The sequence below is a fragment of the Acipenser ruthenus genome, chromosome 43 (assembly GCF_902713425.1).
Source record: "Acipenser ruthenus chromosome 43, fAciRut3.2 maternal haplotype, whole genome shotgun sequence".
Classification (NCBI taxonomy): Eukaryota; Metazoa; Chordata; class Actinopteri; order Acipenseriformes; family Acipenseridae; genus Acipenser; species Acipenser ruthenus.
In genome coordinates this window covers 11,402-32,500 of record NC_081231.1, presented here as the reverse complement: position 1 = coordinate 32,500, position 21,099 = coordinate 11,402, and the positions used below count along the sequence as shown (strand labels likewise).

Here is a 21,099-nt window from a genome sequence, read left to right as displayed (position 1 = left end):
TAGGTTCTGGGTAACGTAAATAGAACCCCAACATCCAGAGCCTAGAACTCTGGTTTGCCGTGTTTATTAAATGCTTTACCAGACCTCTCTGTGCTTTACAATGCTTCCCTATGCTTTACCAGACCTCTCTGTGCTTTACAATGCTTCCCTATGCTTTACCAGACCTCTCTGTGCTTTACAATGCTTCCCTATGCTTTACCAGTCCTCTGTGTGCTTTACAATGCTTCCCTATGCTTTAGCAGACCTCTCTGTGCTTTACAATGCTTCCCTATGCTTTACCAGACCTCTCTGTGCTTTACAATGCTTCCCTATGCTTTACCAGACCTCTCTGTGCTTTACAATGCTTCCCTATGCTTTACCAGACCTCTCTGTGCTTTACAATGCTTCCCTATGCTTTACCAGACCTCTCTGTGCTTTACAATGCTCCCCTATGCTTTACCAGACCTCTCTGTGCTTTACAATGCTTCCCTATGCTTTACCAGACCTCTCTGTGCTTTACAATGCTTCCCTATGCTTTACCAGACCTCTCTGTGCTTTACAATGCTTCCCTATGCTTTACCAGACCTCTCTGTGCTTTACAATGCTTCCCTTTGCTTTACCAGACCTCTCTGTGCTTTACAATGCTTCCCTATGCTTTACCATGCCTCTCTGTGCTTCACCATGCTGTCCCTGTGCTGTATCACACTGTGCTGTTACTGTGGGGAGTCCTGTATAAGGTTGCAGCTGTGTTGAATGCCTCTCTCTCTCCCCCCCCCCCCCCTTCCCCAAGCAGCAGATCATGAGAGATCGCTGGATGAACGTGGGGCACGAGGATGAGGAACTGAAACCGTATATTGAGCCCATGCCTGACTACAAAGACCCGAAGAGGACAGGTCTGTGAAACTCGCAAAACCTTTTCATCTCGCTGCTGCAGGGGTTCATTTCTGATCGTTTTATTTAACATTGTGTAATGAAAGAAACTACAAAAATGATATTGCAGAAAAGAGAGTCTACCGGAAGCCATAATAGTAGTACAGTAAGTATTTCATGCTAGATTTCTGAAATGTCACATTTTTCAATTCAGTTTTTCAGTTAAGTATACAGGGGAAAACTACAAAGCGCTGGGTGTGGAATTCAATATGTTATCAAGGGAACATTATTCAGCAGCTTTCATTGGACTCTAAGAAGCTGAGGGAGTTCATTCTATATAGAGGGTGTGGAATTCAATATGTTAACAAGGGAACGTTATTCAGCAGCTTTCATTGGACTCTATGAAGCTGAGGGAGTTCATTCTATATAGAGGGGGTGGAATTCAATATGTTAACAAGGGAACATTATTCAGCAGCTTTCACTGGACTCTATGAAGCTGAGGGAGTTCATTCTATATAGAGGGGGTGGAATTCAATATGTTAACAAGGGAACATTATTCAGCAGCTTTCATTGGACTCTATGAAGCTGAGGGAGTTCATTCTATATAGAGGGGGTGGAATTCAATATGTTAACAAGGGAACATTATTCAGCAGCTTTCATTGGACTCTATGAAGCTGAGGGAGTTCATTCTATATAGAGGGGGTGGAATTCAATATGTTAACAAGGGAACATTATTCAGCAGCTTTCATTGGACTCTATGAAGCTGAGGGAGTTCATTCTATATAGAGGGGGTGGAATTCAATATGTTAACAAGGGAACATTATTCAGCAGCTTTCACTGGACTCTATGAAGCTGAGGGAGTTCATTCTATATAGAGGGGGTGGAATTCAATATGTTAACAAGGGAACATTATTCAGCAGCTTTCACTGGACTCTATGAAGCTGAGGGAGTTCATTCTATATAGAGGGTGATGCAAAACGTTTGCCCAGAGACACACATTACTATTACTAATGCTATTAATATTAATAATAATATTACTATTATCATAACTACTATTCCTAATAGTTAATTCTGTAGGGCAGGGCAAAGCTTTTCAGCTGTGGGTGAGTTCATCGTTTTTTTTCTTTGCTTGCAGATACAATGATCACAATGGGATACTCCCAAGAGGAGATTCAAGACTCTCTGGTCAACCAAAAATACAACGAAGTCATGGCAACCTACCTCCTGCTTGCATACAAGACACCAGAGGTCTTTAAAAAAAACCTTCTTCCCTCGTGCGTGTGCTTCTGAGCGTTTGCAGAAGATTCCTATTGCACAGCAGTGTGATCCAGTCCAGGTTTTACTGCTACCAGCTTGATCAGCCCCCCAGTGTGTCTAGCTAACAAGCTCAGGTGTGTCTGATTATTAAACTCCCAGTGAAACCAGGACTGGATCACACTGCTGTGCGACGGGAGTCTGATTCCCATCCATGTGCTGTGTGGGGTGCGTCTCCCTGTGATCGTGTTGAGAGTGTGTTTCGTTCTCTTGTCTCTTTGTGTGACAGACCCTCCCTCCTCCCTCTCCCCTCTCCCTGTACCTCAGTTTTATATCAGCTAGTCTGTGGTGTGTCTGTGTCTCTTATAATATGTTTCTAAGTGTGGGGTGTGTCTCCCTGTGATCGTGTTGAGAGTGTGTTTCGTTCTCTCGTCTCTGTGTGACAGACCCTCCCTCCTCCCTCTCCCCTCTCCCCGTACCTCAGTTTTATATCAGCTAGTCTGTGGTGTGTCTGTGTCTCTTATAATATGTTTCTAAGTGTGGGGTGCGTCTCCCTGTGATCGTGTTGAGAGTGTGTTTCGTTCTCTCGTCTCTGTGTGACAGACCCTCCCTCCTCCCTCTCCCCTCTCCCCGTACCTCAGTTTTATATCAGCTAGTCTGTGGTGTGTCTGTGTCTCTTATAATATGTTAATTGAGATTCTCACACCCAGAGGTGTTTTCATGCAGGCGGGTCTATAAAGCATATCAATGAGGTGTTCTAGTAAATCCACACACTGCTGTATAATCAGTGTCGAATTAATCTTCGCCCCCTCTTCCTCTTCCTCCTCTCACTAGCTGGATGACGGCAGCAACGTGACTCTGAAGCCACGTCCAGGAAGTGACCTCACAAACAGCAACGTCCAATCCCCTTCCCACAAGGTACAGCGCAGCGTCTCGTCCAATCAGAAGCCTCGGAGGCCGGAGCCAGGTGAGAGTGATCTCAGTTTAGGGGGGGGGAGATGTGTGCAGTTTATTGCAGCCTCATCATTGTGCAGACTGGAGGTCAATACTGTGTCTGATATAGAGCTCTGTGTGTGTTGATTGAACAATACGATAGATAGATAGATTTAATGTGTGTGTGTGTGTGTGTGTAAATTCTGTGTGTATATATGTATGTGTGTGTGTGTAAGTTCACAGTAAAGTGTTTGAGTCGTTATGTCTTGCAATACCTCCTTGTTAGTTTGATATTCCTTTCCCTTTTTTCATCACCCCTCTCCCCCTCCCCCTCTCCCTCTCCCTCTTCCTCTCCCCCTCCCCCTCCCCTCTCCCCCTCCCCTCTCCCCCTCTCCCTCTCCCCCTCTCCCCCTGCCCCTCCCCTCTCCCCCTCTCCCTCTCCCTCTCCCCCTGCCCCTCCCCTCTCAGGCTCCTCCATCCCCTCCTCGAACTCCTACTCCAAGCGCTCCCAGACCAACAGCAAGACGGACGCAGACGAGTCCCGCAAGCCTGGCAGTGCGGCCAAGGTACCAGCCAGCCCTCTGAGCAGCAGCGACCGCAAGAAGAGCACCCCTACCCCCTCCACAGTGAGTACCAGCACTGCCCCAACCCCAACCCTAAACCTAACCCCCTCCACAGTGAGTACCAGCACTGCCCCAACCCCAACCCTAAACCTAACCCCCTCCACAGTGAGTACCAGCACTGCCCCAACCCCAACCCTAACCCCCTCCACAGTGAGTACCAGCACTGCCCCAACCCCAACCCTAACCCCAACCCTAAACCTAACCCCCTCCACAGTGAGTACCAGCACTGCCCCAACCCCAACCCCAACCCCAACCCTAACCCCCTCCACAGTGAGTACCAGCACTGCCCCAACCCTAACTCCAACCCCCTCCACAGTGAGTACCAGCACTGCCCCAACCCTAACCCTAACCCCCTCCACAGTGAGTACCAGCACTGCCCCAACCCCAACCATAAACCTAACCCCCTCCACAGTGAGTACCAGCACTGCCCCAACCCCAACCCTAAACCTAACCCCCTCCACAGTGAGTACCAGCACTGCCCCAACCCTAACCCCAACCCTAAACCTAACCCCCTCCACAGTGAGTACCAGCACTGCCCCAACCCTAACCCCAACCCTAACCCTAACCCCCTCCACAGTGAGTACCAGCACTGCCCCAACCCTAACCCTAAACCTAACCCCCTCCACAGTGAGTACCAGCACTGCCCCAACCCCAACTCTAAACCTAACCCCCTCCACAGTGAGTACCAGCACTGCCCCAACCCTAACCCTAAACCCAACCCTAACCCCCTCCACAGTGAGTACCAGCACTGCCCCAACCCTAACCCCCTCCACAGTGAGTACCAGCACTGCCCCAACCCTAACCCTAAACCTAACCCCCTCCACAGTCAGTACCAGCACTGCCCCAACCCCAACCCTAACCCTAACCCCCTCCACAGTGAGTACCAGCACTGCCCCAACCCTAACCCTAAACCTAACCCCCTCCACAGTGAGTACCAGCACTGCCCCAACCCCAACCCTAACCCCCTCCACAGTGAGTACCAGCACTGCCCCAACCCTAACCCCCTCCACAGTGAGTACCAGCACTGCCCCAACCCTAACCCTAAACCTAACCCCCTCCACAGCGAGTACCAGCACTGCCCCAACCCTAACCCTAAACCTAACCCCCTCCACAGTGAGTACCAGCACTGCCCCAACCCTAACCCTAACCCTAACCCCCTCCACAGTGAGTACCAGCACTGCCCCAACCCTAACCCTAAACCTAACCCCCTCCACAGTGAGTACCAGCACTGCCCCAACCCCAACCCCAACCCTAACCCCCTCCACAGTGAGTACCAGCACTGCCCCAACCCCAACCCCAACCCTAACCCCCTCCACAGTGAGTACCAGCACTGCCCCAACCCCAACCCTAACCCCAACCCTAAACCTAACCCCCTCCACAGTGAGTACCAGCACTGCCCCAACCCCAACCCTAACCCCCTCCACAGTGAGTACCAGCACTGCCCCAACCCCAACCCCAACCCTAACCCCCTCCACAGTGAGTACCAGCACTGCCCCAACCCCAACCCCAACCCCAACCCTAACCCCCTCCACAGTGAGTACCAGCACTGCCCTAACCCTAACCCTAACCCCCTCCACAGTGAGTACCAGCACTGCCCTAACCCTAACCCTAAACCTAACCCCCTCCACAGTGAGTACCAGCACTGCCCCAACCCCAACCCTAACCCTAACCCCCTCCACAGTGAGTACCAGCACTGCCCTAACCCTAACCCCCTCCACAGTGAGTACCAGCACTGCCCCAACCCCAACCCCAACCCTAACCCCCTCCACAGTGAGTACCAGCACTGCCCTAACCCTAACCCCCTCCACAGTGAGTACCAGCACTGCCCCAACCCCAACCCTAAACCTAACCCCCTCCACAGTGAGTACCAGCACTGCCCCAACCCCAACCCTAAACCTAACCCCCTCCACAGTGAGTACCAGCACTGCCCCAACCCTAACCCTAAACCTAACCCCCTCCACAGTGAGTACCAGCACTGCCCTAACCCTAACCCTAAACCTAACCCCCTCCACAGTGAGTACCAGCACTGCCCCAACCCCAACCCTAACCCTAACCCCCTCCACAGTGAGTACCAGCACTGCCCCAACCCCAACCCCAACCCTAACCCCCTCCACAGTGAGTACCAGCACTGCCCTAACCCTAACCCCCTCCACAGTGAGTACCAGCACTGCCCCAACCCCAACCCCAACCCTAACCCCCTCCACAGTGAGTACCAGCACTGCCCTAACCCTAACCCCCTCCACAGTGAGTACCAGCACTGCCCCAACCCTAACCCTAAACCTAACCCCCTCCACAGTGAGTACCAGCACTGCCCCAACCCTAACCCTAACCCTAACCCCCTCCACAGTGAGTACCAGCACTGCCCCAACCCCAACCCCAACCCTAACCCCCTCCACAGTGAGTACCAGCACTGCCCTAACCCTAACCCTAAACCCAACCCTAACCCCCTCCACAGTGAGTACCAGCACTGCCCCAACCCCAACCCTAACCCCCTCCACAGTGAGTACCAGCACTGCCCCAACCCCAACCCCAACCCCAACCCTAACCCCCTCCACAGCGAGTACCAGCACTGCCCCAACCCTAAACCTAACTGGGGCTTCGTTACAAACCCTTCAAAAGTTTTGCATCATCCTATAGAATTAACACATTTTTGCTTCATAAACTTTTCACCATAGCTGTATGAAACTCTTTTTATTCGCTTCTATTAACACTATCCCTTCCCTGCCAGTCTACCCCCTTCACAGTGAGTATAAGGGCAGACAGGCAGGGCTTCGTTACAATCCCAGGGCTGAGAGTAACCCCCCCCCCCCCCCCACCTGTGTCTCACAGAACAGCATTCTCTCAACCGGGACGAGTCGGAGCAGAACCTCCCCGATGACAGAGAGGAGCAGCGTGGGGCAGAGCTCTGTGCAGAACGGCAAGGACAGGTGAGATTCAACACAATACACACACACACACACACACACACACACACACACACACACACACACAGGGCTCTGTGCAGAACAGCAAGGACAGGTGAGATTCAACACAATACAATACACACACACACACACACACAGGGCTCTGTGCAGAACGGCAAGGACAGGTGAGATTCAACGCAATACAATACACACACACACACACACACACACACACACAGAGCTCTGTGCAGAACGGCAAGGACAGGTGAGATTCAACACAATACAACACACACACACACACACACACACACACAGGGCTCTGTGCAGAACAGCAAGGACAGGTGAGATTCAACACAATACAATACACACACACACACACACACACACACACACAGGGCTCTGTGCAGAACAGCAAGGACAGGTGAGATTCAACACAATACAACACACACACACACACACACACACACACAGGGCTCTGTGCAGAACAGCAAGGACAGGTGAGATTCAACACAATACAACACACACACACACACACACACACACACAGGGCTCTGTGCAGAACAGCAAGGACAGATGAGATTCAACACAACACAATACAATACAATACAACACAACACACACTCAGGTATGCAAGGGTTCAACTATTGAAACCTCTAATCACTTCTCCTCCTCTTCCTTTCGCTGTGGGACAGGCGAGTTGTGAGCTCTTAACCGCTGTACCCTGTCTCTGTCTGTCTGTCTGTCTGTTCTGTCTGTTTATTTACCAAACCCATAGTTTACAGGGTTTTGCTTTATTAATACATGTATTAGTCTCTCCTCTCCTCTCCTCTAACGTGTTTGCGCTGCTCCCCTCCCCTCTCCTCTCTTCCCCTCTCCTCCTCCCCCTCTCCTCCCTCTGTCCTCCTCCTCCCCTCTCCCCCTCCCCTCCCTCTGTCCTCCCCCTCCCCTCTCCCCCTCCCCTCTCCTCTCTTCCCCTCTCCTCCTCCCCCTCTCCCCCTCTCCTCCCCTCTCCCCCTCTCCTCTCTCCCCTCTCCCCCTCCCCTCTCCTCTCTCTTCCTCTCCCCCTCTCCTCTCCTCTCCTCTAACATGTTTGCGCTTCTCCCCTCTCCTCTCTCTCTTCCCCTCTCCCCCTCTCCTCTCCTCTAACGTGTTTGCGCTTCTCCCCTTCCCTCTCCTCCCTCTCCCCTCTCCCCCTCTCCCCCTCTCCCCCTCTCCTCTCCTCTAACGTGTTTGCGCTGCTCCTCCCCTCTCGTCTCCAGTTTAACCACGCCAGGCTCCCGAGCCTCCACTGCCTCTGCCTCCGCTGTGCTGACCTCGGCCCGGCCACGCCACCAGAAATCCCAGTCCAGCCAGGGCTCCCTGACCCCCTCCGACAAGCACCTCGAGGTGCAGAGGCCCAGGCAAGTCACCCGAGAGATAGAGAGAGGGGGGGGGTGGGATAGGGGAGGCGAGAGAGGCGAGAGGGGGGATCCTGGGAAAGATGAGGGGAGAGGGGAGGAGAGAGAGATGAGGGGAGAGGGGTGATCCTGGGAAAGATGAGGGGAGACGGGGAGAGGAGAAAGAGACAAGGGGAGAGGGGGGATCCTGGGAAAGATGAGGGGAGGAGAGAGGCGAGGGGAGAGGGATAGGGGAGGAGAGAGAGAGGGGGATCCAGAGAGAGAGGGATAATAGGGAAGGAGAGAGACGAGGGGAGGGGGGAGTCCTGAGAGAGGGATAGGGGAGGAGAGAGAGACAAGGGGAGAGGGGGGATCCTGAGAGAGGGAGGAGAGAGGGGAGGGGAGGGGGGGATCCTGAGAGAGGGGGATAGGGGAGGAGAGAGAGGTGGGGGATCCTGAGAGAGATGAGGGGGAGAGGAGAGGGGTTGGATCCTGAGAGAGATGAGTGGAGAGGAGAGGGGAGAGGGATCCTGAGAGAGATGAGGGGGGTTGGATCCTGAGAGAGATGAGTGGAGAGGAGAGGGGAGAGGGATCCTGAGAGAGAGAGGAGGGGGGTTGGATCCTGAGAGAGATGAGTGGAGAGGAGAGGGGAGAGGGATCCTGAGAGAGATGAGAGAGGGCCTAGGTGAGTCAGTCTGAACAGAACAAGGGGGATACCCAGTAACAAAAGGGAAGGAGAGAAGAAAAGAGGAGAGAAGAGATCAGGGTGAAGAGAGAGAGAGAGCAGAGGGGAATGAGGACAGCTCCTAGGGTTCGGGAGAGCAGGCTGAACAAAAACCGCTCCACACACAGGCAGACTGCCTCCCCCCCCCGAGATGGAGATTGCACAGTGCAGGTCATGCGAACGCACTTCAATAGAGTCCTTTACAAAAATCAATACCCCAACCCCCAACCCCCCAGCACTGAACTAACTGACCCAGCAGGGTCTTCAGCTATGGGATCTCTGGGACTTCTCTTTTTGTTTTTCTCTGCTCATAAACTGCAGCGGAAATATTAACCCATTAACAACTGACTCTCGATCAAAGTCTCCTCATCATCAATGGTGTGTGTGTGTGTGTGTGTGTGTGTGTGTGTGTGTGTGTTTTTTTTACAATAGTTAAGGCATGTAATATGCTACCCGCTGCACAGCAGTGTGATCCAGTCCTGGTTTCACTGGGAGTTTAATAATCAGACACACCTGAGCTTGTTAGCTAGACACACTGGGGGGCTGATCAAGCTGGTAGCAGTAAAACCTGGACTGGATCACACTGCTGTGCAATAGGAGTCTGATTACCAGTCCTGGTTCCACTGGGAGTTTAATAATCAGACACACCTGAGCTTGTTAGCTAGACACACTGGGGGCTGATCAAGCTGGTAGCAGTAAAACCTGGACTGGATCACACTGCTGTGCAATAGGAGTCTGATTCCCAGCCCTGTAGCTTCCAACGCTCTCTGTAAACGGTGGGTATTAAACTCCATTCCTACCAGGAGTTTTCCAAACTTGTGATTTCAGTTTGGCAGCGGATCTGATCAAGACTGAGCTGCGAAACCAGGCAACTCAGGAATCAGTTTGACTTTTGAAAACTAAGTGTAGATAAAATCTTTGACATGAGAGCCACCAAGCAACCCAAATCCCCCCCCCAGTTCAACCCCTGGGGGTCCCTTCCCGGTCCTCTGCAGTGCCTTGCCGATCGGAAGAAATTATCAAACCCACACGTTTTAATTTATTTAATTTTTTTGTTTGTTTTTTTGAGGGAAAAGAAACCCAGCTAGCGATCTCATTTGAACCCTGTGTATTTTGTGATGCGTGTTGTCTAGAAGACGCTGCCTGATTTTGATTGATTGATTGATTGATTCATTCATTCATTCATTCGTTGATCAATTGATTGGTTTTTAATGCTTTTGTCCTTGAGGCTTAAGTATATGGTAACTCTTCTCTCCTCCCTTAGGAAACCACTCTGGAGACAGAAGACGGCTTTTTAAAAATAATAATAATAATAATAATAATAATAATAATAAATAATGAAATAAAATAAACTATGGGTGAAAAAAAAATTGATTTATTTAATTTATTTTGTTTATACTGATGAGGTACGATCTGTAACAGTGCTTCTGTATGTGTGTATTATTATTATTATTATTATTATTATTATTTATTTCTTAGCAGACGCCCTTATCCAGGGCGACTTACAATTGTTACAAGATATCACATTATTTTTTACATACAATTACCCATTTATACAGTTGGGTTTTTACTGGAGCAATCTAGGTAAAGTACCTTGCTTAAGGGTACAGCAGCAGTGTCCCCCCCACCTGGGATTGAACCCACGACCCTCCGGTCAAGAGTCCAGAGCCCTGACCACTACTCCACACTGCTGCCTTAGTATATATATAGATATATTTATATATATGTGTGTGTTCAGGTTGCAGACGTGTTTTTGACAGTAAATGGGTTCACAGCCTGTTTTTAGCAAGGGGTCTTAATTGGGCTCAATTAAAAACATATAGTTTAGACTGCTGTGTGTATATACCTGTAAAATAATACAGGAGAGGTAGGGATGGGAATCAGACTCCTATTGCACAGCAGCGTGATCCAGTCCAGGTTTTACTGCTACCAGCTTGATCAGCCCCCAGTGTGTCTAGCTAACAAGCTCAGGTGTGTCTGATTATTAAACTCCTAGTGAAACCAGGACTGGATCACACTGCTGTGCAATAGGAGTCTGATTACCAGTCCTGGTTCCACTGGGAGTTTAATAATCAGACACACCTGAGCTTGTTAGCTAGACACACTGGGGGCTGATCAAGCTGGTAGCAGTAAAACCTGGACTGGATCACACTGCTGTGCAATAGGAGTCTGATTCCCAGCCCTGTAGCTTCCAACGCTCTCTGTAAACGGTGGATATTAAACTCCATTCCTACCAGGAGTTTTCCAAACTTGTGATTTCAGTTTGGCAGCGGATCTGATCAAGACTGAGCTGCGAAACCAGGCAACTCAGGAATCCGTTTGACTTTTGAAAACTAAGTGTAGGTAAAATCTTTGACATGAGAGCCACCAAGCAACCCAAATCCCCCCCCCCCCAGTTCAACCCCTGGGGGTCCCTTCCCGGTCCTCTGCAGTGCCTTGCCGATCGGAAGAAATTATCAAACCCACACGTTTTAATTTATTTTATTTTTTTGTTTGTTTTTTTTGAGGGAAAAGAAACCCAGCTAGCGATCTCATTTGAACCCCGTGTATTTTGCGATGCGTGTTGTCTAGAAGACGCTGCCTGATTTTGATTGATTGATTGATTCATTCATTCATTCATTCATTCGTTGATCAATTGATTGGTTTTTAATGCTTTTGTCCTTGAGGCTTAAGTATATGGTAACTCTTCTCTCCTCCCTTAGGAAACCACTCTGGAGACAGAAGACGGCTTTTTAAAAATAATAATAATAATAATAATAATAATAATAATAATAATAATAATAATAATAAATAATGAAATAAAATAAACTGTGGGTGAAAAAAAAAATTGATTTATTTAATTTATTTTGTTTATACTGATGAGGTACGATCTGTAACAGTGCTTCTGTATGTGTGTATTATTATTATTATTATTATTATTATTATTATTATTATTATTTATTTCTTAGCAGACGCCCTTATCCAGGGCGACTTACAATTGTTACAAGATATCACATTATTTTTTACATACAATTCCCCATTTATACAGTTGGGTTTTTACTGGAGCAATCTAGGTAAAGTACCTTGCTCAAGGGTACAGCCGCAGTGTTCCCCACCTGGGATTGAACCCACGACCCTCCGGTCAAGAGTCCAGAGCCCTGACCACTACTCCACACTGCTGCCTTAGTATATATATAGATATATTTATATATATGTGTGTGTGTGTTCAGGTTGCAGACGTGTTTTTGACAGTAAATGGGTTCACAGCCTGTTTTTAGCAAGATGTCTTAATTGGGCTCAATTAAAAACATATAGTTTAGACTGCTGTGTGTATATACCTGTAAAATAATACAGGAGAGGTAGGGATGGGAATCAGACTCCTATTGCACAGCAGTGTGATCCAGTCCAGGTTTTACTGCTACCAGCTTGATCAGCCCCCAGTGTGTCTAGCTAACAAGCTCCTGCCCTCCCCTGTTTCTCTCCCCCTTCTCACAGCACGGCCCCTCAGAGAGTCCCAGTGGCGTCTCCCTCCGCCCACAACATCAGCAGCGCCGCGGTGACGGACCGTACCAACTTCCCCCGGGGGGTGGCCAGCCGAAGCACTTTCCATGCCGGCCAGCAGAGGGCGACGCGAGACCAGCAAGGCGTGGCGTACAACGGCCCCCCAGCCTCCCCCTCCCTCTCCCACGGGAACAGCCAGGCGCGGCGCGGGGGGGGCACCGGCATCTTCAGCAAGTTCACCTCCAAGTTCGTGCGCAGGTGAGCAGCGAAATCGAATGAGATACGAGACTCAGCAGAGTCACCCTTTCCAGGGTTTAAAACTATGAGCTTAGCCACAGTGTGTATCCGGGCATAGGTGCAGAAAACTGGGCAGCGCTCTCTATCTGGTGCAGCAAGACAATTATTGGATTGTCAAGACGGAGATCTCCGCAGAAATCAGGACGAGGGGTCGCTGGTGTGGATCAGGGGGGCTGATTCCCCGTTCAGAGCGAACTCGGAAACAGCTGCTTGGGTTTCGCTGTTCTCCGCAGAGTCTTTAAGAAAAGCAGCGACCCACACAAACCCAAGCAGCTGTTTCCGAATTCGCTCTGAACGGGGAATCAGCCCCCCCCCTGATCCACACCAGCGACCCCCCTCGCCCTGATTTCTGCGGAGAGCCCCATCACGATAGTCCAATAATCGGTTTTTGTGCTTATTTATTTTTTTTCCTTTTTAAAACGCTTGCTTTTTTCATACAAATTTTTTGTGTTCTGTTTTGTTTTTTTTGTAGAAATCTGTCATTTAGATTTACCAGAAGGTAGGCACAACTCAGCATCTCATTCCTAACCTGATCTGAGTATCACTAACCACTTATAATATTCCTTCAGAGGCTATACCAGGTTGGGGGGCAGGGGGGGGGTGACACTCCCGCTCCTGGACCGGGGGAAGGGCCCCCCCTGCAGGGTCTTGTGGCTTCCATTACTGGAGCAATCTAGGTAAAGTACCTTGCTCAAGGGTACAGCAGCAGTGTCCCCCCCACCTGGGATTGAACCCACGACCCTCCGGTCAAGAGTCCAGAGCCCTGACCGCTACTCCACACTGCTGCCCTTTAAAATCATCCTCATCAGGCTCTCAAGTTGGTATAGAAACCACAAGACTCTGCGGTGCCCCCGGGGGGGGGGTACTTAAGCATTAGATAGGGCTTCTGATTTTCGGTCTCCTTTTTTAAAAACTCCAGCGATACCCGCTAAGCCGTTTCCGTGTGTCTCAATCGCACGCTGAGAAACGGGTTCACTCTCAATCTGATTTCGTTCCAGGCTTTTTAAAATCGCAAGTCTGCCTTTAAAAGCAGAAGCGACTTCTTCTCTTTCTGTAAATGCAGCGCCGCGCAGAATGAAGATTCGTCGCTTGTCAGCGTGTCGCGATCTCGTTTGTGCTCCCTGCTTGTAAATTAAAAATAAAGGCTTTTTTTTTTAAAACAGTTAGCTGTTTCACAGAACGTTAATGAAATCAACGTTACTGTTGACGCGTTTCTCAGTGTGTGAACGAGAGACACACGGATGGCTTAACAATTCAATTATTTTAAGGAGAGTGGGGGAAAGTCGGAGTAAAACACTGAAAATCAGAAGCCCTAATTTATAGTATAACACACGCCTTTCCTGTTAACGCTCCCTCTCTCCCTCTATCACTCTCTCTCTCTCTCCATCGTGAAAGGGATGGGGGGGTGAAGTCTCTCTCTCAAACTCTGCAGAAACTCTTCCATGCCTTGCTTGGGTTGGGGATCCTAACCTCACCCCCCCCCCCCTCCCCTCCCTGTCTCGGCTGACTGTCTCACAGCACTGGGGAATTTGGGGAGAGTGAACGTTTGAGTTTAAATGCGAACGAGAGCTTTGTTGTCTAATTTTAAGTTAATATGTCCCATCGTCCCTGTCTCTTATATCAGTTAATATGCCCAGACAGACAGACAGAGACGTTTCTTAGACTCCTAAGGTTTAAAAAATAAAAAATTAAATAATACTTAGAGAAACGTAATAAATGAAACGACAAAACTGTGTGACTGGAAGTCTTGTGCACTGTTTGTCGCTGGTTTTTATTTTGTTTCTTTTTAGTACTTCCTGTTTCAGCTCTGAGTGTTTGTGTCCTTGTGTGTGTCTGTCTCTCTCTCGCTCTCTCTGTCTCTCTGTGTCTCTGTCTGTCGCTCTGTCTCTCTGTGTCTCTGTCTGTCTGTCGCTCTGTCTCTCTGTCTCTCTCTCTCTCGCTCTCTCTGTGTCTGTCTGTCTGTCGCTCTGTCTCTCTCTCGCTCTCTGTCTGTCTGTCTCTCTGTCTGTCTGTCTCTCTGTCTGTCTGTCTCTCTGTCTGTCTGTCTCTCTGTCTGTCTGTCTCTCTGTCTGTCTGTCTGTCTCTCGCTCTCTCTCGTCTGTCTGTCTCTCTCTCTGTCTGTCTCTCTGTCTGTCTCTCTCTCTCTGTCTCTCGCTCTCTCTTGTCTGTCTCTCTCTGTCTGTCTCTCTCTCTGTCTGTCTCTCTCTCTCTCTCTCTCTCTCTGTCTCTCTCTCTGTCTGTCTCTCTCTCTCTCTCTTTCTCTCTCTCTCTCTCTCTCTCTCTCTCTCTCTGTGTCTCTCTCGCTCTCTCTCCTGTATATTGTAAAGTCTGGATGCTGGAAGCAGGTCAGGGTTGTAACAGTTTATTGTAATTGAGGCGGTGTGGTGGGCTGCTTGCAGTGTTCTTGTGTGTTACAATGCAAGTCTGGAGGCTGGGAGCAGGTAGCTGTGTTTTCATACTGAGACTGGAATAGATTAGGTTTCCCCCTGCTGGTGAAAGGGCAGCACTGCAGTTTGACATTTTTAAATCTTGATATATATATAATCTGTCTATCCATATCTATCTGTGTGTGTGTATAGTGTGTATATAGTCTCTGATGTGTGTATAGTCTCTGTGTGTGTATAGTCTCTGTGTGTGTATAGTCTCTGTGTGTGTATAGTCTCTGTGTGTGTATAGTCTCTGTGTGTGTATAGTCTCTGTGTGTGTATATAGTCTGTGTGTAGTCTCTGTATGTGGTCTGTGTGTGTAGTCTCTGTGTGTGTATAGTCTCTGTGTGTGTAGTCTCTGTGTGTATAGTCTCTGTGTGTGTGTATATAGTCTGTGTGTAGTCTCTGTATGTGGTCTGTGTGTGTATAGTCTCTGTGTGTGTGTATAGTCTCTGTGTGTGTGTAGTCTCTGTGTGTGTATATAGTCTGTGTAGTCTCTGTATGTGGTCTGTGTGTGTATATAAGTCTGTGTGTGTATATAGTCTGTGTGTGTATATAGTCTCTGTGTGTATAGTCTCTGTTTGTGTATAGTCTCTGTATGTGGTCTGTGTGTGTGTATAGTCTGTGTGTGTATAGTCTGTGTGTGTATATAGTCTCTCCTGTGTGTGTTTCTGTATAGTGTCTCTCTCCTGTGTGTTTCTGTATAGTGTGTGTCTCTCTCCTGGGTGTGTGTGTATAGTGTCTCTCCTGCGTGTGTGTGTATAGTGTCTCTCTCCTGGGTGTGTGTGTATAGTGTCTCTCTCCTGGGTGTGTGTGTATAGTCTCTCTCCTGGGTGTGTGTGTATAGTCTCTCTCCTGGGTGTGTGTGTGTATAGTCTCTCTCCTGGGTGTGTGTGTATAGTGTCTCTCTCCTGGGTGTGTGTGTATAGTCTCTCTCCTGGGTGTGTGTGTGTATAGTCTCTCTCCTGGGTGTGTGTGTATAGTCTCTCTCCTGGGTGTGTGTGTATAGTCTCTCTCCTGGGTGTGTGTGTATAGTCTCTCTCCTGGGTGTGTGTGTGTATAGTCTCTCTCCTGGGTGTGTGTGTATAGTGTCTCTCTCCTGGGTGTGTGTGTATAGTCTCTCTCCTGGGTGTGTGTGTGTATAGTCTCTCTCCTGGGTGTGTGTGTATAGTCTCTCTCCTGGGTGTGTGTGTATAGTCTCTCTCCTGGGTGTGTGTGTGTATAGTGTCTCTCTCCTGGGTGTGTGTGTATAGTCTCTCTCCTGCGTGTGTGTGTATAGTCTCTCTCCTGCGTGTGTGTGTATAGTGTCTCTCTCCTGGGTGTGTGTGTATAGTCTCTCTCCTGGGTGTGTGTGTATAGTCTCTCTCCTCTCCTGGGTGTGTGTGTATAGTCTGCATGTTCTGGGAGTGGGCTGGTGTTTCTACAGGGAGCTCACACGGTGCTGGGCTGGATTTATATAGAGAGATATTGTATAAGAATTCCTAATCCAGAAAAACAAATTCAAAAAAAAAAAAAAAAAACTAAACTTTATTTTTTGTATTTAATTTTCTTTGAGGAACCTGCATGAGGGAGAAAACAGAGAGGGAGATGAGGGCTGCAGGTGAGAGAAACAACTGGATCTCCAGATCAATACATGAATCAATCAATCAATCAATCAATCAATCAATACCCAAACAAGAGCTAAGTTTTGCATCACCTAGAATTTTAGGATTGAGACATTAATTTTATTTAGAATGTATGTGAAGATAATTTTATATCTTATTCAGAAACTACAAAATGATCTTGCAAAAGTCTACCGGAAGCCATAACAGCAGTCCAGTATTTCATGTTAGATTTCCAAATGTCACATTTTTTTGTTCAGTATCTGGGGGAAAAACTACAAAGCGCTGGGTGTGGAATTCAATATGTTAACAAGGGAACATTATTCAGCAGCTTTCATTGGACTCTATGAAGCTGAGGGAGTTCATTCTATATAGAGGGGGTGGAATTCAATATGTTAACAAGGGAACATTATTCAGCAGCTTTCATTGGACTCTATGAAGCTGAGGGAGTTCATTCTATATAGAGGGGGTGGAATTCAATATGTTAACAAGGGAACATTATTCAGCAGCTTTCACTGGACTCTATGAAGCTGAGGGAGTTCATTCTATATAGAGGGGGTGGAATTCAATATGTTAACAAGGGAACATTATTCAGCAGCTTTCATTGGACTCTATGAAGCTGAGGGAGTTCATTCTGTATAGAGGAGGGGATGCAGAACTCTTGGCTGTCGCTGTGTGTGTAGTTCCACTTGTTTTTCTGCTGTTTCTCGTTGTGTGTTTTGTAACCATGTGGCATTTTAAGATTCCCATTTGAATCTTGAGGGTTTTTTTTTTTAATACAGCAGTGTGGTCAGAGCTGTCCCGGAATAAATTCTTCAGTTTATAAATGAAGATTTACTTTTTTTAAAGCTTTGATTTTTCTCTGTCTGTACGGGGTGGCTCTGCCACGTGTTTTAAGACTTTGGTTTATTACAGATTTGGTCACAGGCAGTGAAGTATGCAAAAGGATGCTCCTTATTATAGCTTAGCACTTCTGACTCTGTTTTTAAAGGTACTTATTCTGCTTTAGGCTCTAATGACGCTTTGGGAGGAAAAAGAGAGAGAGAGAGAGAGAGAGCGAGAGAGTTTACAGATTTCTTTTTTCTCTCCTGTATGATTACTGAAAAAATATCAGGTTTTAAAAATTTTGCAACATAGTTCTTGTATTTTCCTCCTTTTTCAGAAAATGGCACTGTTTATTGAATGTAGTATTATTATTATTATTATTATTATTATTATTATTATTATTATTATTATTATTTTTAGTTGTAAAGAATTGCTGGGGGGAGAGAGACGGATGGACGGACAGAGAGGGAGAGGGAGACAGACACACAGCCACAGAGAGACACAGACACTATCCCAGCAAACCCAGCAGCTTTCTCTTTTCAATCTTGAAAACGAGTTCCTAGTGGAGGACAGCCTCTGAGATAGGGGCAGAAAAACAGGCCAGCTGAGAGAATTCAAACACTGAGCTTCAGATTCAAATGTGTTCATTCCAACACACGCACGCACACACACACACACACACACACACACACACACAGGCGCGCACACACACACACACTGACATATACACACACACAGGCGCGCACGCACACACTGAGATATATATACACACACACACACTGAGATATATACACACACACACACACACACCTTAACATTATTATAATTATTTATTTCTTAGCAGATGTTACAAGATATCACATTATTTTTACATACAATTCCCCATTTATACAGTTGGGTTTTTACTGGAGCAATCTAGGTAAAGTACCTTGCTCAAGGGTACAGCAGCAGTGTCCCCCCACCTGGGATTGAACCCACGACCCTCCGGTCAAGAGTCCAGAGCCCTGACTGCTACTCCACACTGCTGCACATGAGGGTTAGGGGGGTAGTCATCAAAAGTCTTTATTTTTAGATTTTTTTTTTTTTTTTTTTTTTTTATATAAACTAAATCTATACCAAGCGGTTTGTTATTAGTGTCCGGACGGAGCCCCCCACAGGCGAGGATCGCTGGTGTGGATCGGGGTGGGGGGGGGGGGGCTGATTCCCCGTTCAGAGTGAATTCAGAAACAGCTGCTTGGGTTTGTGTGGGTCGCTGCTTTTCTTAAAGACTCTGCGGGGGGAAAAACAGCAAATAGATTAAAAATCCAGCTGTGGATGATCTATCAAGCACAATCTCATGTAGGTGTGATTTCTCAAATCACCGCGGAGTCTTATTATAACAGAGAGGCGTCATTTGGAAACCCAGTCCAGTCTTCTGTTTAACTTCTTGTTGCTATGACGTCTCTCTCTCCCTCTCTCCCTCTCCCTCCCTCTCTCTCTCCCCCTCCCTCTCCCCCTCCCTCTCTCTCTCTCTTCCTCTCCCCCTCACTCTCTCTCTCTCCCTCCCTCGCCCTCTCCCTCCATCTCTCCCTCTCTCTCTCCCCTCCCTCTCTCCCCTCCTCTCCTCTCCCTCTCCCCCTCTCTCAGGCAGGTGGTTGGCAGCGGGATTGGGGGCGGAGTGGACAAGGAGAAGGACCCCCGGCTGGACTCGAAGCCGTCTGACTCGAAGCCCCGCGCCCTGCGCTTCACCTGGAGCATGAAGACCACCAGCTCCATGGAGCCCAACGAGATGATGAGGGAGATCCGCAAGGTGCTGGACTCGAACAACTGCGACAGCGAGCTGCGGGAGCGCTTCATGCTGCTCTGCATTCACGGGGCGCCCTCGAGGGACGACTTCGTGGAGTGGGAGATGGAGGTGTGCAAGCTGCCCCGCCTCTCTCTCAACGGGGTGCGCTTCAAGAGGGTCTCCGGGACCTCCATCGCCTTCAAGAACATTGCCTCCAAAATCGCCAACGAGCTGAAGCTCTGAGAGAGAGGAGGGAGGGGGGCTGAAAGACTTGAGCGAGAGGAGAGAGATGAGAGAGAGAAAGAGAGAGAGAGGAGGAAGGAGAGAGGGGCTGAATGTCTTGAGAGAGGAGGGAGGAGAGAGAGAGAGGGAGGGGGAGAGAGATGATGATGATAATGATGACTCAACCCGCCATCACTGGAAATGATCTGATTTATAGATAGAAAGAACGATGGATAGATGTATAGCTATATATATATATTCGTATCTGGTTCTAAAGTTTGTGTTAAATCAAGCTCGGGGATTGGGGTGTGTGTAGATATAATTTTTTCTTCACTTTTTTTTTTTTAAACCCTTATTCTGGGATTTCTGGAAGATCTCTTGCATAAACTGCTCTGATTTATGGATTCTATGATCGCACGGCGCGTGAAAATTTAATACCCCCCCCCCCCCCCCCCCCCCCCCCCAGTTACAGTCACAATGAATTGAAGGCAGCGAGTCCAGCTCCAGAGTTTGATAAGCGTTTTGATTCGCTCCCTCCTCCTCCTCGCATGGTTACTGCGCAGCACCAAAATCTGCACCCCTCCCCCCTCTCCTCCCCCCCCCCTCTCCTCCCCCCTCTACCCTCTCATCCCCCCCCCTCCCCTCTCTCCTCTCCCCCTCTCCTCTCCTCTCTCCTCTCCCCCTCTCCTCTCCTCCCCCTTTCCCCCTCTCCTCTCCTCCCCCTCTCCTCTCCCCCTCTCCTCTCTCCTCTCCCCCTCCCCCCTCCCACCTTCCTCCTCCCTCCCACCTTCCTCCTCCCCCTCCCCCTCTCCTCCCCCCTCTCCCCCCCCCTCCCCCTCTCCTCTCCCCTCTCCTCCCCCCTCTCCCCTCTCCTCCCCCCCCCCCTCTCCTCTCTCCTCTCCCCCTCCCCCCTCTCCTCTCTCCTCTCCCCGTCCTCCCCTCTCCTCCCCCCTCTCCTCCCCCTCCCCCCTCTCCTCCCCCCCTCTCCTCCCCCCTCTCCTCTCTCCTCTCCCCCTCCCCCCCTCTCCTCCCCCCTCTCCTCCCCCCTCCCCCCTCTCCTCCCCCCTCCCCCCTCTCCTCCCCCCCTCTCCTCCCCCCTCTCCTCTCTCCTCTCCCCCTCCCCCCCTCTCCTCCCCCCTCTCCTCTCCCCCTCCCCCCTCTCCTCTCCCCTCTCCTCCCCCCTCTCCTCTCCCTCCTCTCCTCCCCGAGCAGAGCCCTGTGGATTTGTTGAATGTTTATGGAGCCAGCCCTGGATGTGAATGAGAACTCTATTGATGATGATGATGATGATGATGATGATGATGATGATGATGATGATGTATTATTTTATTCTGATTTGATGAATTAGGGGGAGCTGCTGGGATGTTGTCTGGTTTTTTGTTGTGTTTTGTTTTTTACTCCAGATTATTATTATTATTATTATTTTTTTCTTTCTTGCACAGTTCGGGTCAATATTTGCTTTATTTTTATTTATTTTTTATTGTACCTGCAAACAGATCTTTAATTATCGTGACGCCTCCTTCTGCTTTCTGTAAGTTTTTTTTTCATTTGTTTTCATCGCTAAAACACCGCGCGCACACACACTGAACGATGACAGAAATAAAGTGATTGAAACAGACTCGTATGTATATCAGAAGGCATTAATATAGCAACCAATTACTATACGAGCGATGTGAAATATATTGATATATATTTTGTTAGGGCTGTCTTGCTCATAATCCTCTTTAAGAAGTATTTATCGGCAGCGCTTTTTAAATAGATTCCTTTCGTTAAAAGTGTCGGATTTCAAAACAAGAAAAAACTGTCCTTCCCTCACTTTTA

At 48.7% G+C, this 21,099-nt stretch overlaps 1 protein-coding gene across 7 annotated transcripts in view; it reads left to right on the top strand.

Moving 5' to 3' along the window:
* Positions 1-19,894, top strand: part of LOC117398608 (serine/threonine-protein kinase MARK2) — a 50,146-nt gene extending 30,252 nt beyond the window's left edge. The window contains exons 10-19 of one of the 7 annotated variants that reach the window (XM_059012154.1): positions 773-872; positions 1,985-2,097; positions 2,938-3,070; positions 3,505-3,662; positions 6,489-6,586; positions 7,822-7,962; positions 12,137-12,400; positions 12,912-12,938; positions 16,421-16,465; positions 18,918-19,894. In XM_059012154.1, coding sequence (XP_058868137.1) covers positions 773-872; positions 1,985-2,097; positions 2,938-3,070; positions 3,505-3,662; positions 6,489-6,586; positions 7,822-7,962; positions 12,137-12,400; positions 12,912-12,938; positions 16,421-16,465; positions 18,918-19,299 — 1,461 coding nt within the window. In that variant the 3' untranslated portion in view covers positions 19,300-19,894. The remainder of the gene's footprint in view (positions 1-772; positions 873-1,984; positions 2,098-2,937; positions 3,071-3,504; positions 3,663-6,488; positions 6,587-7,821; positions 7,963-12,136; positions 12,401-12,911; positions 12,939-16,420; positions 16,466-18,917) is intronic. The other 6 variants (XM_059012156.1, XM_059012158.1, XM_059012155.1 and 3 more) reach the window with 6 other exon arrangements.
* The last annotated feature ends 1,205 nt before the right edge of the window (positions 19,895-21,099 follow it).